Source organism: Aristolochia californica, unplaced genomic scaffold (genome assembly GCF_029961685.1).
Source record: "Aristolochia californica isolate CCGP_79_NKW_82.1479 unplaced genomic scaffold, dmAriCali1.0.hap1 SCAF_11, whole genome shotgun sequence".
NCBI classification, from domain to species: domain Eukaryota; kingdom Viridiplantae; phylum Streptophyta; class Magnoliopsida; order Piperales; family Aristolochiaceae; genus Aristolochia; species Aristolochia californica.
The window spans coordinates 28,408,109-28,422,507 of record NW_027181782.1 but is presented as its reverse complement, the minus strand read 5'-3'; the positions used below and the strand labels follow the sequence as shown (position 1 = coordinate 28,422,507).

At 34.6% G+C, this 14,399-nt stretch overlaps 1 protein-coding gene across 1 annotated transcript; it reads left to right on the top strand.

Moving 5' to 3' along the window:
• The first annotated feature begins 9,467 nt into the window (after nt 1-9,467).
• LOC137943725 (auxin-responsive protein SAUR36-like) lies at nt 9,468-9,845 on the top strand. Its single transcript, XM_068789163.1, has one exon. It carries the CDS (start codon nt 9,468-9,470, stop codon nt 9,843-9,845), a length of 378 nt encoding a protein of 125 aa, XP_068645264.1.
• The last annotated feature ends 4,554 nt before the right edge of the window (nt 9,846-14,399 follow it).

Sequence of the window (14,399 nt, the reverse complement as noted above, 5' to 3'; positions counted from 1 at the left end):
AAAAACAAATATAATCAGCTACAATCACAACGATCATAGACAAGAATGCTATCATTTATTTTTATGACACTAGGATTAGTATATAACTAGCCTACATTTTCAACCATTCAAGAAATAGCGCCTTGTGTTCTCTATCAACGTCCACTCCCTCGTGAGAAAAAAACTCTCTATGTTCATTAGTCATCATATGTGTTGTAACGATAAATACGCATTATGTAGTAAATCCTCGACATATGTATAAGTTCATGGATTGAGGTAAATTGCTTACAATATATTTTTTTTATCTCTTCGCAATTAGACAATACAACCCAAATAATCTCTTGTATTTGGGTTATGCCATCTTCAATTCTCTAGTGATACTAAACTCCCACTCTATATGTGAGAAAACTGACATTTGATCCTCACACACTTAGGATCCCCGTCATAATTTCGATCGGGGTAATTAAATATGATTTCCACCCCATCCATGTAAATGGAGCCTTCATGTTGAGCTTGGTTATGTACTCTTGTATGAATATTATGTGTTGAAGAAGTTGTATGGGAGAATCTTACACGACTCTCGTAGCAAGAATTCTCATAGAGCCTAAATTAATATGGTGGTGTCTTACAAGAGTCTCAAAATTGGAGGTCGCACAAATGAGTTTTATTGAAAGGTGTTTAAGTTATTTTAATATCCTATTGATGTTCTGTTGTTTAATTCTTTTTAGCATTTTTTTTCGCATGTTTGACTTCGGGTATAAATGGGACATGGGTAGTTTGTTTCTAATATAATTTTACTTATTTCTTTAGTCATAAATGAAGGCTCATTCTATTCTGATATAATCAAGTCAATAAATTATTTCTCTTTCCAAATATTCAACATGGCATCAGAGCATGTTTTGTGAGTTGGGGTGGTCTTCCCACAGAGACAATGCCTTCCTCCATTCTTTACTCCTATATTTCTCCTTCCTTTTTCTTTTTCCCTAAAATGTTTAGTTATTCTACCTTCTGTTTTATCTTCCTTATGTTTCTCCTAGCAGTTATTTATTGCTTTCCTTCCACAAAGTCTCATTGAAATTTTAGTCTCCCGAGTCACTTTATCCTTGTCATCCAATCTATTTCTAGATTAATGGGTGGTTCTATAAGATGGCACCCATAGAAGAGAAAATTTTAGCAAGTATGATCCCAATGTTACTAGCCTCATATGTTTCAGTGCTTAAACCTGAATCATGAAAAAAAAAAAAAAAATCCAAAAACATGTTGAGAAAAGGTCTACGAGAAGAAGAGGATAGGATAGTGCTCGTCTTCTGGATTTTCATCCGTAACCAGTGCTCTCTGGAGGATCTCTTTCAATGTCTTTTGAAGCACGCTGGAGTTGTAGAAGTATTACATGATACATGTAGAAGAGCCAGTATAGAAGAGTCTTACATGACTCTCATAATAATAAGTCTCACTGAGCCAAAATTAATATGGTGGAGACTAAGATGACTCTCATGGAAAGATATGTCACAGAAGAATCTCAGTTAAAGCTGTTTTATCTATGTTAGTATTTTGTGTATGTTTAGTTGCTCCGTTGTTCTATGACTCTTCTTGAAGTGTTTGACTTCGGGTGTAACTGGGACATGGACAGTTTAACTGTAATGTGATTCTTCTTATTTTCTCTATTATAAATAGAAGCTCTTTGTACACAATTGACAATCAAGTCGGTCAAGTATTTCTCTTTTCCAAAAATTCAACAAGCTGTCAGAGCGGGTTCTGTGAGTTGACTCGATCTACCCAAGAGATAACGTAATCCTTTTCCTTTCCGGTTTATTGTCTCTAGCAGTTTAGATTCATATTCTACCTTTTTCTTTCTTCCCAGTTCAAGTACAAGTTGTTTGTTTGGAGTCTTCTCTTCCATAATGAATTTTACTTATATCAAATTATATATCATTGGAAATATTTGTTAGTCTACTTTCCAAATCAAATCTAATTTTGGCAATCATATTTTTCGACAAAGCGAATCGATATTTGAAACAACAATGATTAGATATCGAGAGAGCGATACATGCAATAGTAAAAAATCTTCAATTTTTGAGGCGTTTTATGCCATCAAGAGTTAGACTTCAGATAGAGAGTTATATGTCAAAAAAAGTATTTTTAAGTCTATTTTGTAACCTATCAAGCCAATTCTGAATCCGAATTTTCTAGAGGGTGATATTAATATTGGAAGAGTCAAAGGTCATTATCGCCAAAGAAGAAAGAGTACTTAGTTTGATAAAATTGCCGAGTTTTAAATCTATCAAATTCTTTCATTCAAAAGTAGAATATTTCATTGAAGAAAAATTATTCTTGAATGAAAGATACTAAAGTCTAAATAACGAAGGAGTAACTTTGATTTTAGTCAGATCTATCTGTAAGGTGATATGCTTATTGGAGTCAGTAAGGGTCATGCGGCATAATGAAGAAAATCGATTGGTCATAATAAATAAAGATTGAAGATTTCGATGTCAATTTAGGTATCAAACTAAAGATCTTTGAGTCTAGTTTCTTTAGTGACAAACTGTTTGTAATTATGCGCTATGTTACTTGAGATATCGATATCATAAGTATTAAAGGTTAGTTCTACCGAAAATCACTCTCATAGCAGTTGAAACACGCCTTAGCCTCTGCGCCTATTCTCCAACTCCCCAATTTTGAAGAATCATTTGTTATTGAATGTGATGCTTTCGGAGGGGGCATTGGCGCGGTCTTGCAACAGCAGGGCCATCCCATTGAATATTTCAGCTGGCACCTCGCCTCGCACCATCAAAAATTAGCTGCTTATGAAAGGGAACTTATCGGATTGGCCAAAACCATTTAGCATTGGCGGCCCTCTCTTTGGGGTCGACACTTCGTTATCCGGACAGACCACTACAGTTTGAAATATTTATTGGAGCAACGTATCACAACCTCACTGCAACAACATTGGCTGAGTAAATTGATGGGTTTTTATTTTAAAGTGGAGTATAAACCAGGCCACCTTAACCTTGGGGCTAATGCCTTGTCTCGCCGGGACATATTGGAACCAAAGCTACTTGCAAACAGTCAAACACAGTTTCTTTCAGTCGATTCAATTGGGGATGAAATTCAGCAACATCCTGAGCTGATTGCCTTGTATCACAGCATTGAGCAAAACACCATGGACAACAATTGCGCACTTCTGGACCGTCTCATTTTTTATAAGAATCAGATTTATCTTCATCCTCATTAAGCCCTCCTCAACGGCATCCTATCTACATTTCATGACAACACTCGTGAAAGCCAGCAAAAGACATATTTCCGGCTCAGTCGTGACTTCTATTGGAGGGGCATGAAACAATTGGTGGCTGACTATGTTTCTGTGTGCCAAGTTTGCCAATGAAACAAGGCGGAGACGTTAAACCCAGCATGCCTGTTGAAACCTCTTCAAATCCCTTCACTGGTATGGGCCGATATATCCATGGACTTTATAGATGGTCTCCCAATATCTTCAAGCAAATCTATTATTTTCGTCGTGGTGGATTGGTTCTCTAAATATGGGCACTTCTTGCCCCTGGCTCATCCTTATACGGCGACACATGTGGCTCAGATCTTCATGGACCAGCTTGTCCGCCTTCATGGTTTACCGGAGTCCATCACTAGTGACCGAGATGCAGTCTTCAGAAGCACCTTTTGGAAAGAGCTATTCAAATTACAGAGCACAAAATTGGGTTTCTCATCAGCCTACCACCCTCAGACCGATGGGCAAACGGAAGTAGTCAACCGCACTATTGAGATGTATTTGCACTGTTTCGTGAGGGATACTCCCAAAAGTTGGGTACGCTGGCTCGCCTAGGTGGAGTTTTTTTTATAATACATCTTAACACACTGCACTTGGCACTACACCCTTCAAGGTAGTTTATGGGCGAGACCCCCTTCGTCTCTTGTCTTACGAGCTAGGCTCATCTCGGGTGGCGGTGCTTGACCAGGCTTTGGGGGAACGGGATACTATGCTCGCATAGGTCAAAACTCACTTGCAGAAAGCTCAAGACACTATGAAGAGCACATATGACAAGGGTTTAGATGTAATTTCCTTCAAATTAGTGGCCCATTGTTTGGCTTAGCTGGTGTGCGTCAACCCTAGTCCTCTTATATGGATGACGGGTTCTGAAATGAAGGTTAAATATTGATCATTAGTCTAAAGTGTGAGATCAGATTCTCTCTCTAACGAGGTCCAAGGTGCAAGCTTCCTTCAAAGCTTGATCTCTCTCCCTCAAATCATAGGCAGTTCGAAAAAACCCAAAACCCTCAAAATGAATTACAATCTGGAAGCCAGAGGATATTGTCGAGTGACTCGATACATGGCTAGGGAGCTTAAAACTTACAAGAGTCTCAAAATTGGAGGTCCCACAAATGAGTTTTATTGAAAGGTGTTTAAGTTATGTTAATATCCTATTGAGGTTTTGTTGTTTAATTCTTTAAAGCATTTTTTTTGCATGTTTGACTTTGGGTATAAATGGGACAGGGGTAGTTTGTTTCTAATATAATTTTACTTGTTTCTTCAGTCATAAATGAAGGCTCATTCTATTCTGATATAATCAACTCAATAAATTATTTTTCTTTCCAAATATTCAACATGGCATCAGAGCATGTTTTGTGAGTTGAATTGGTCTACCCATAGAGGCCATGCCTTCCTCCATTCTTTACTCCTATATTTTTCCTTCCTTTTTCCTTTTCCCTAAAATTTTTAGTTATTCTACCTTCTGTTTTATCTTCCTTATGTTTCTCCTAGCAGTTATTTATTGCTTTCCTCCCACATAGTCTCATTGACATTTTGGTCTCCCGGGTCACTTTATCCTTGTTATCCAATCTATTTCTAGATTAATGGGTGGTGGTACAAGATGGCAGCCATAGGAGAGAAAATTTTAGCAAGTATGATCCCAATGTTACTAGCCTCATATGTTTCAGTGGTTAAACCTGAATCTCGAAAACCAAATCGAAAAACATGTTGAGAAAAGGTCTACGAGAGGAAGAGGACAGGATAGTGCTCGTCTTCTGAATTTTCATCCAGAACCAGTGCTCGCTTGAGGATCTCTTTCAATGACATTTGAAGCACGCTGGAGTTGTAGAAGTATTACATGATGCATTTAGAAGAGTCAGTATGGAAGAGTCTTACATGGCTCTCTTAAAAATAAGTCTCACTAAGGCAGAATTAATATGGTGGAGACTAAGATGACACTCATGGAAAGATATCTCACAAAAGAATCTCAGTTAAAGGTGTTTTAGTTATGTTAGTATTTTATGTATGTTTAGTTGCTCAGTGTTTCTTTGACTCTTCTTTTAGTGTTTGACTTTGGGTGTAATTGGGACATGGATAGTTTAATTGTAACCTGATTCTACTTATTCGCTCTATTATAAATAGAAGCTCATTGTACTCAATTTACAATCAAGTCAGTGAAGTATTTCTCTTTTCCAAAAATTGACAAGGTATCAGAGCGGGTTCTATTAGTTGACTTGATATACCCAAGAGATAACATAATCCTTTTCCGGTTTAGTGTCTCTACTAGTTTAGATTCATATTCTAGTTTTTTCTTTCTTCCGAATTCAAGTACATGTAGTTTGTTTGGTGTCTTCTCTTCCATAATGAATTTTACATATATCAAATTATATATCGTTGGAAATATTTTTTAGTCTACTTTTCAAATTAAATCCAATTTTGACAATCATATTTTTTTACAAAAAGAATCGATATTTTGAACAACAATGATTAGATATTGAGAGAGATAGATGCAGTAGTAAAAAATCTTCAATTTTTTAGGCGTTTTATGCCATCAAAAGTTAAAACTTTATATAGAGAGTTATATGTCATAAAAGTATTTTTAAGTCTATTTTTTAACCTATCAAGCCAATTCTCAATCCGAATTTTATAGAAGGAGATATCAATAATGGAAGAGTCAAAGGTCATTATCACCAAAGAGGAAAAAGTATTCAGTTTGATAAAATTGCCGAGTTTTACATCTATCTGATTCTTTCATTTAAAAGATGAATATTTCATTGAAGGAAAATTATAGTTGAATGAAAGATACCAAAGTCTAGTTAAAGAAGGAGTAACTTTGATTTCAATCAAATCTATATGTAAGGTGATATGCTCTTTGGAGTCAGTAAGGGTCATGCGGCATAATGAAGAAAATTGTGTGGTCATAATAAATCAAAAGTTAAGATTTTGATGTCAATTTAGTTATCGAACTAAAGATCTTTGAGTCTAGTTTCTTCAGTTACAAACTGTTTGTAATTATGCGCAATGTTACTTGAGATATAGATATCATAAGTATTAAAGGTCAGTTCTATCGAAAATCACTTTTTTCCTATTTTCCCTTCTATTGACCCTCCATGCATTAACGCGAATTAAGTTTACTTTTCTCTCAGTCTCTTAGTTTTTTAGAAAAAAATTTCTTGTAATCAAATATTTTTAATCAATCTTAATCATTCCATGATGTGCTCGATCAAAGTATCGGTATCCTGCTTTAAATTTTTTTTTTTTTTTTGGTTAGTTGATTGTGTTTCTTCCTCATTGTCATGTTCAAAAAATTGTGGTCACCAAACAAAAGTCATACTTTGTAGAAAATTTTAAGTTATTTTGTTTCTACCATTATATTCTTGTCCATTCATCTCAAAGCAACTCGCAAATTACACAACGTTAGTGATGTTGAGTCCCATATGGTTAGTTTTAAAAGACTAGGAACAGGCAAAAAAATCAATTTTGTGGGGGCAGAGCAAAATCAAGTAACATACAAGTGTTCAAGATAAAAACTCAAGTGCAGCTAAAAGATCAAAAGATGACAATAGTCATTTTGACGTCTATACCACTGACAAAAAGCGTTTTATTGTTCCATTGACCTGTGTCAATAATGCAATCTTCCAATAACTACTACCAAACCAATCACTTCAATGTTTTGCTAACTTACCTATTCCAAGGGTATGCATCTGGAATGGCCATCTTTATTCTGGTGATTGAACCCGGATTTTTATGTGACCAAGTTGAGTCCCCAATCAAAGTCTTGTCTCCATTTGGTTGAGAAGTTACAAGAATAGCATATAATATGATTTATATTATATATTCCTTACATTTTACTGTATTCATTTAGTGTGATCAATCCCTTTGCATGACAAGCTCGAAATAAAATTCAGGTGGGGGCTTGGGATTCTAATTTTGGTTAGTCCACTACAAAGTCTTGTTCATATCATGTTTAAGGATCATGACAAGTGTATTGATGGACATCACTAAATCTGAACCTGGACTTTTATGTGACCAAGTTGAGTCCCCAATCAAAGTCTCGTCTCCATTTGGTTGAGAAGTTACAAGAATAGCGTATATTATGATTTATATTATATATTCCTTACATTTTACTGTATTCCTTTAATGTGATAAAAAAATCTGAATTAGCTTTCCTCCATTATTGCCTGATTCATTTACCTGACGTGATTCAAAAAAATTCCCCAAACATTTTGAAACACACGAATTTAGTTTAAAATTTTTATATTAAAAAAATCAGAAAAAATATCTCATAAATTAAATAATTTTATTACAATCTACATATTTTTTATTTTTTATTCGCATGGAGACTTAAAAAACCTCAAAAAAAGTTTTTCATCTAATGGTCAAATTTGACGTTTTATCCTCAAATATTTTGTATTTGAAAGCTTATTTTTAAAAAGCTTTGTTGCATTTATATCTCTTGATTTATTTTTTTATCTTTTTTAGTTTGAATAATAAAAAAACTCATTTTCTTATCAAGTTTTAGTTTGTTTGAAACAAATGGCTTAAACAGGTACAAATGTTAGTGAAAATAAAACAATCAATGGAATAAATTTCACTTGTATTTTTTTTTATACAAATATTATTTATTATTTTAGTTTATTTTGTATATAAATATAAATGATAAATGATAAAAAATTATTTAGTTATTAAAAATAGCGAATTAAGTTATGATTTTAGTAAAACTAATTTAAAATAGGAGGGAGTTAGTTAAACCCAATATGGTTGAGATAAAGTGAACAAAATTGGTAACAAATGAAACATAGGTGGTCATTGGATGGGAGGGCCAAACTTTATCCCCTCTCATTGTGTTTTAGACTAACAAAATGATAAATAACCCTTCCCAATCACTATGAGGAAATAGGGGAGGGGGGCCTTGAACTAAGGATCAAGTTTTATGAGCCAAACCTTAAGGCTTAGGATTTGAATAATTGTTCCACGTTCTAATCGTGCCAGCTTCAAAACACGGAATCGTGATTACAAAAAACAAGAAACCCTCATATGTGATTTTTGCTTGGTTTTTCACCTTCTATCATTTCTGTGGTAGTTTAAAATTCTGATGACAAATTTTAAATTTGTGATCACAGTTATAAAATTGTGGTCACCCAACCAAAGTCATACTTTGTAGAAAATTTTTAAGTTATTTTATTTCTACCATTATAGTCTCCCCAAGTATTTTTTAAAGTTCACATTCTAGGTTCGTTTGGAAGTATGAGTGTTGCATAGAAGCTTCATTTTGTTTAAAGTTACTTTGCTCTAGTATTTCTTCAGTTTTTTTTATCTTGTCTTTTTATAACATTAGAGCAATACCTAGCCCTGCTAAATAAAAAATATAGGAGTGTGCCCAATATCCAGCACTGGTTAAGTCTTTTAATTCTTCACCCAAGAAGTGATTTGTGTTTGAGCTAGCCGTAAAAACTCAACAGCCTCGTTGTTGTGCCCTAATTTGGGCCGTTTTTCCACCTTTAAAATTGAGCAGAGAGCGTTACAAACTATCGCCATTTTTATTGGTATATGGAGGTGTTGACTTTCTAGAAAAAATAAATACTTCACTAATTTGTTGTAATTCGAGTACAATGTGTCGTTATTTATAATAGATGAAACAAGTAGAACCCAATTACATTTAAACTACCCTTGTCCCTCTTATACCCAATAATAAACTCTAAAAGTTAAGGGCTAGAACAGTTAAACAAATGAGCATAAATAAAAGACGAACAGAACTAAAATACTTTTAACTCAGACTCTTCTGTGAGATCTTCTCTTGTAAGACTCCTATAAAACTCCACCATAATAATTCTGGCTCTATGAGACTTCTTGTTGTGTGAGTCATGTGAGCCTCGTTCTTACCTACTCTTCGACACTCCCCCTCGATCTGCAATTCATAACGTCAGCCTGCAGGAAAATAGATTTTTGGTCTTCAATCTTCTTTTGCTGGAAATAATTTTCATATATGCAAAATTCTTCCTCTTTTATTCTCCCCTTTTCATGAATATTCTTGTCACATAAAAATTACCACAACATGTGGAATAAAGTACCTATTTCTTGTGTTTGTTGTTCTTCTTCTCCTCTTTAAGTTGGGGATAAAAATGACATAGACACTTTGCAAGGAAAAAACACTATATGGAAGAAGAAAATCACCACATCGTACTCTGAAGTTCATCTTGCTTTCTCCTTCCTCACACAACTATTCAGTATGTTGAGCCCAAAGAAGATCGTTCATTTGGCCAGAAATAGGCAGAAGGGGTCTATCAAGCCAAAAGCCGACAAGGGTCATTTTGCTGCCTACACTACAGATGGTGAACGGTTCATGGTTCCATTGGCATACCTCAGCAATACTCTTTTGAATGCATTGCTGGAAGTCTCAGAAGACGAATTCGGATTGCCAGGAGATGGGCCAATCACGCTCCCATGCACTGCAGATTTCATGGAATACGTGCTTTTGTTGATGCAGAGGCATCCAAACAGAGATGTGGAAAAAGCGGTGCTCACTTCCATCACTGCTGCTCGCTCCTCCACACCTTCAGTCATCCTTTGGGGGTTGCTCCATAAAGAACCTGTATACGGTTGTTGAACTGATTTATACCCTCCAATGTACTCTCTCTTTTTTGACAACCGTAAATACAACAATTTTGACATGTTACAGAAGATTTCTTCTTTCTTTCCAATTCTGTGTTGAATAACGACAATTTGATTTTGTTTTGTTATAATTTCTTAAGGAAATTTGAACAACGCGATATTGCCCGGCCATGGTAACAACAGAAGACCTGAAAGATGAGCAGACACAGATGCAGTGAGTTTATATAAGTACTCAAACAAAATTAATGTCACCGGAGAACATTAAGCACACCGCCAATGATTTACCATTTCAAGCCCACTATTGCAGATTATGGGTACAACTTAACTTGGACTCACATTTTTTTTTCTCAAAAGAGAAAAACTACCACGTAAAACCAATATTGAATCTGGTCAATCGTGGGAGACACGTTGATGCTATTACCATGTGAGTACCATGTGGTACAACCACTATTGTGACAACCATTCCAAAGCTAAAGGGTCATCGTTGCACCACGTGGGAGACATATTGACGCTAGTGAACCACTCGTCCATCTTGGTGTCATGTCTTCAGTTACACGTACATCAAACCATTTACTTTTGTGCACATACACAAGATTTTTGAGCAAATACCACAACTCTATTATCTTAGTCACCATCCCATCGTAGTCCAGATCATTATCTTCATAGTACACTTGACTACAACATTGCTTTTTAGAGTTCTTCGGCATGCTTCTAGCTTCATAGTATTGATTCACACTTAATTTATTATGCAACTTGAGTAACTATGATGCTTGATGGTGCCAAAACCAAGGGTATAAATATCGCAATGTCTATCAAGACATCATTGCTATACTAATGTCTTGAGGTGCATTGGAAAAACAAATATAATCAGCTACAATCACAACGATCATAGACAAGAATGCTATCATTTATTTTTATTAAACTAGGATTAGTATATAACTAGCCTACATTTTCAACCACTTGAGAAATAGTGCCTTGTGTTCTCTATCAACGTCTGTCACTCCCTCGTGAGAAGAAAACTCTCTATGTTCATTAGTCATCATATGTGTTGTAACGATAAATACACATTATGTATTAAACCCTCGACATATGTATAAGTTCATGGATTGAGGTAAATTGCTTACAATAGATTTTTTTTTTTTTATCTCTTCTCAATTAAACAATACAACCCAAATAATCTCTTGTATTTGGGTTATGCCATCTTCAATTCTCTACTGCCACTAAACTCCCACTCTATATGTGACAAAACTGACATTTTATCCTCACACACTTAGGATCCCCGTCATAATTTTGATCGGGATAATTAAATATGATTTCCACCCCTTCCATGTAAATGGAGCCTTCATGTTGAGCTTGGTTATGTACTCTTGTATCAATATTATGTGTTGAAGAAGTTGTATGGGAGAATCTTACATGACTCTCATAGCAAGAAGTCTCATAGAGCCTAAATTAATATAGTGGAGTCTTACAAGAGTCTCAAAATTGGAGGTCGCACAAATGAGTTTTATTGAAAGGTGTTTAAGTTATGTTATTATCCTATTGATGTTCTGTTATTTAATTCTTTTGAGCATTTTTTTTTCGCATGTTTGACTTTGGGTATAAATGGGACATGGGTAGTTTGTTTCTAATATAATTTTACTTGTTTCTTTAGTTATAGATGAAGCCTCACTCTATTCAGTTAAAGGCGTTTTAGCTATGTTAGTATTTTATGTATGTTTAGTTGCTCCGTTGTTCTATGACTCTTCTTGTAGTGTTTGACTTTGGGTGTAACTGGGACATGGATAGTTTAACTGTAATTTTATTCTTCTTATTTTCTTTATTATAAATAGAAGCTCATTGTACACAATTTACAATCAAGTCAGTGAAGTATTTCTCTTTTCCCAAAAATCAACAAGGTGTCAGAGTTGGTTCAATGCGTTGACTCGAAATACCCAAGAGATAACGTAATTCTTTTCCTTTCCGGTTTAGTTTCTCTAGCAATTTAGATTCATATTCTACCTTTTTCTTTCTTCCCAATTCGAGTACAAGTTTTTTGTTTGGAGTCTTCTCTTCCATAATGAATTTTACTTATATCAAATTATATATCATTGGAAATATTTGTTAGTCTACTTTCCAAATCAAATCTAATTTTGGCAATCATATTTTTCGACAAAGCGAATCGATATTGGATACAACAATGATTAGATATCGAGAGAGAGATACATGCAATAGTAAAAAATCTTCAATTTTTGAGGCGTTTTATGCCATCTAGAGTTAGACTTCAGACAGAGAGTTATATGTCAAAAAAAGTATTTTTAAGTCTATTTTGTAACCTATCAAGCCAATTCTGAATCCGAAATTTTTGAAGGGAGATATATATATTGGAAGAGTCAAAGGTCATTATCGCCAAAGAAGAAAGAGTACTCAGTTTGATAAAATTGCCGAGTTTTAAATCTATCAGATTCTTCCATTCAAAAGTAGAATATTTCATTGAAGGAAAATTATTCTTGAATGAAAGGTACTAAAGTCTAGATAACGAAGGAGTAACTTTGATTTCAGTCAGATCTATATGTAAGGTGATATGCTCATTGGAGTCAGTAAGGGTCATGCGGCATAATGAAGAATATCGAGTGGTCATAATAAATAAAGATTGAAGATTTCAATGTCAATTTAGGTATCAAACTAAAGATCTTTGAGTCTAGTTTCTTTAGTAACAAATTGTTTCTAATTATGCGCTATGTTACTTGAGATATCGATATCATAAGTATTAAAGGTTAGTTCTACCGAAAGTCACTCTTTTTCCTATTTTCTCTCCTATTGACCCTCCATGCATTAACACGAATTAAGTTTCCTTTCCTCCTAGTCTCTTAGTTTTTTAGAAAATAATTTCTGGTAATCAAATGTTTTTGGTCAATCTTAATCATTCCAGGATGTGCTAGATCAAAGTATCGGTGTCCTGCTTTGATTTTGTTTTTAATTTTTTTTGTTTATTTTGGTTACTTAATTGTGTTTCTTCCTCATTGTCATGTTCAAAAAATTGTGGTCACCCAACAAAAGTCATACTTCGTAGAAAATTTTAAGTTATTTTATTTCTACCATTACATTCTCCCCAAGTACTTTTAAAGTTCATATTCTAGGTCCTTTTTGAAGTATGAGTGTTGCATAGAAACTTCATTTTGTTTAAAGTTGTTTTGCTCTAGTATTTTTTCAGTTTTCTTTTCTTGTCTTTTTCTAACTTTAGAGCAATACCTAGCCCTGCTACATCAAAAATATAGGAGTGTACGCAATATCCAACACTGGTTAAGTCTTTTAATTCTTCGCTCAAGAAGTGATTTGTGTTTGACCTGCCCGTAAAAACTCAACAGTCTCTTTGTTGTGCCCTAATTTGGGCCATTTTTCCACCTTTAAAATTGATCAGAGCGCGTTTCAGACTATAGCCATTTTTATTGGTATATGGAGCTGTTTACTTTCTAGAAAAAAATAAATACTTCACTAATTTGTTGTAATTTGAGTACAATGTGCCGCTATTTATAATAGATGAAACAAGTAGAACTCAATTACATTTAAACTACCCTTGTCCCTCTTATACCCAATAATAAACTCTAAAAGATAAGGGCTAGAACAGTTGAACAAATGAACATAAATAAAAGACTAACTAAACTAAAACACTTTTAACTCAGACTCTTTTGTGAGATCTCCTCTTGTGAGACTCCTATAAGACTCCACCATAATAATTATGGCTCTATGAGACTTCTTGTTGTGTGAGTCATGTGAGACTCGTTCTTACCTACTCTTCGACACTCCCCCTCCATTTGCAATTCATAACTTCAGCCTGCAGGAAAATAAATTTTTGGTCTTCAATCTTATTTTGCTGAGAATAATTTTCATAGATGCAAAATTCTTCCTCCTTTATTCTCCCCTTTTAATGAATATTTTGGTCACATAAAAATTACCACAACATGTGGAATAAAGTATCTCTTTCTTGTGTTTGTTGTTCTTCTTCTCCTCTTTAAGTTGGGGATAAAAATGACATAGACACTTTGCAAGGAAAAAACACTATATGGAAGAAGAAAATCACTCTAGCCGCACGCAAGAGCTCCAAATACCAGCTAAAACGGTCGTAGTCTGAAACACACTCCGATCAAATTTTAAGGAAGAAAAACGGCCCAACTTTAGGTCACAACAAAGAGACTACACACTTTTTACGGGTAGCTCAAACGCAAATCACCTCTCCGATAATGAATAAAAGACTTGACTCGAGATGGTTATTGGGCACACTCCTATACTTTTTAGGTAGTGGGTCTAGGCATTGCTTTGAAGTGAGGAAAATACAAGATCAAAATTGAAGAAATACCAGAGAAAATCAACTTTAACCGGAAGTTGGAGAGTATGCAATGGTCATAAATCCAAAGTGACCTTATTTAAAAAGTTAACTATGTGTAAGATACACGACCTAGTAACAAAAACACAAAACTTGAAAGACAACCCAAACAAGATATTGTATACCTTTAATGAACACATCATGGAGTGATTAAGCCTTGTCCATTCATCTCAAAGCAACGCGCAAATT

Bases quoted from the DNA above. Each gene is read 5' to 3' on its own strand.
- LOC137943725 (XM_068789163.1), top strand. From the start codon at position 9,468: ATGTTGAGCCCAAAGAAGATCGTTCATTTGGCCAGAAATAGGCAGAAG.